This window comes from Olea europaea, unplaced genomic scaffold (genome assembly GCF_002742605.1).
Source record: "Olea europaea var. sylvestris unplaced genomic scaffold, O_europaea_v1 scaffold1384, whole genome shotgun sequence".
Taxonomy (NCBI): domain Eukaryota; kingdom Viridiplantae; phylum Streptophyta; class Magnoliopsida; order Lamiales; family Oleaceae; genus Olea; species Olea europaea.
In genome coordinates this window covers 61,572-63,203 of record NW_019231356.1, presented here as the reverse complement: position 1 = coordinate 63,203, position 1,632 = coordinate 61,572, and the positions used below count along the sequence as shown (strand labels likewise).

Genomic DNA, 1,632 nt, shown 5'->3' with positions numbered 1-1,632 from the left:
AGTCAGCTAACGCAGCGCAGACAAAGAAGGCAAATTGTGAGGAATGTGGAGCTGAGCATGTGACAGCAGAATGTCCAATTTTGGCACAAGGAAAAGAGCAAGCAGATTTTGCTCAATGGGGACAACGCCAGCAGAATAACACATATGGAGAGACCTTCAACCCAAGCTGAAAAAAGCACTCCAACTTTTCTTGGAGCAACCAAAATCAGAATAGGCCACAGGGGCAATATCAACAGCAAGAGAAGAAGCCTCAATTGGAAGAAATGTTCAACAAATTCATGGAACAAACCAACCAATATATGGAGGCGAACAACCAATTCATGAAGAAGACAGAAGCCACACTTCAGGACCAGAATGCAGCCATCAAAAATTTGGAAAGTTAGATGAGACAGATGGCAGTTGCATTAACAGGTAGAGCACCAGGCAGGTTGCCAAGAAACACAGAAGTCAATCCGAAAGAGCATGCAAAGGCTATAACAACGAGAAGTGGAGTGGAATTACCTAAGAGACAAGTGAATAATCCCGTGGCAAATAGAGAAGAGATGTCTCCTGAAGTAGAAGAAATTTTGTAGCAAGAAGAGCAGACAAAAGAGCCAACACCGAGAGCAAATAAAGGAAACTCAAGGGATAAAGAGACTGTACTGTGAACCCATATGAGCCACCCATACCATTTCCACAGAGGCTGAAGAAGCAAAAGATGGAACAGCAATTCAAGAAGTTTCTCGAGGTCTTCAAGAAGCTCCATATCAACATCCCATTCACTGAAGCACTAGTTTAGATGCCTAGCTATGCAAAATTCCTGAAAGACATCCTATCAAACAAAAGAAAGCTAGGAGATCACGAGACAATTATGCTAACAGAGGAGTGCAGTGCCAGGATTCAGAGAAAGCTCCCGCCAAAATTGAAAGATCCAGGGAGTTTCACTGTCCCTTGTACCATTGGTGAAGTTTATTTTGATAAAGTATTATGTGATCTTGGTGCAAGTATTAACTTAATGCCATTGTCTATTTTCAGGAAATTAGGATTGGGAAAAGCTAAAGCTACCACGGTGACCTTACAGCTGGTTGACAGATCATTGACACATCCACGAGGAATAATTGAGGACGTATTGGTTAAAGTAGAGAAGTTCATATTCCCAGCAGATTTTTTGATTCTGGATATGGAAGAAGATAAATATGTTCCTTTAATACTGGGCAGACCATTCTTGGCCACAGGCAGAGCTTTGATCGACGTTCAGAATGGGTAGTTGATACTGAGATTGGGAGAAGAACATGTTTCATTCAATGTCTTCAAGGCTATGAAACTGCCAATAGAGACTGACAGATGTTTCAAGGTTGACATGATTGATAAAATGATTGAAGAGTCGTTTACACTGCAAAATCCATCAGATGCATTAGAAGCCTGTATTGCACATTCTCAATCCACAAAATCTGATTCTGTGGACATAGAAATGTGTGCAAGATTTTTGGAGTCCAACCCACCTTACATGCGCAAACGATACTTTGAGGAGCTTGGGACAGGGCCTGAGAAATCACAGCCATCTATTCTGAAGCCACCAAAGTTGGAACTTAAGCAGCTGTCCCCACACTTAAGATATGCCTATTTGGAGGAGTCTAATACACTTTCAGTGAT

The 1,632-nt window shown here is 41.7% G+C and overlaps 1 protein-coding gene across 1 annotated transcript; it reads left to right on the top strand.

Moving 5' to 3' along the window:
• Window positions 1-778: 778 nt before the first annotated feature.
• Window positions 779-1,246, top strand: LOC111375532. The gene is made up of 2 exons (XM_022998367.1): window positions 779-917; window positions 1,023-1,246. Exons 1-2 carry the CDS (start codon window positions 779-781, stop codon window positions 1,244-1,246), a joined length of 363 nt encoding a protein of 120 aa, XP_022854135.1.
• The last annotated feature ends 386 nt before the right edge of the window (window positions 1,247-1,632 follow it).

Coding starts and splice junctions, on each gene's coding strand:
- LOC111375532 (XM_022998367.1), top strand. CDS start 779: ATGCCTAGCTATGCAAAATTCCTGAAAGACATCCTATCAAACAAAAGA. Junction 918..1,022: donor AAAATTGAAAGATCCAGGGA/GTTTCACTGTCC, acceptor TCAGGAAATTAG/GATTGGGAAAAGCTAAAGCT.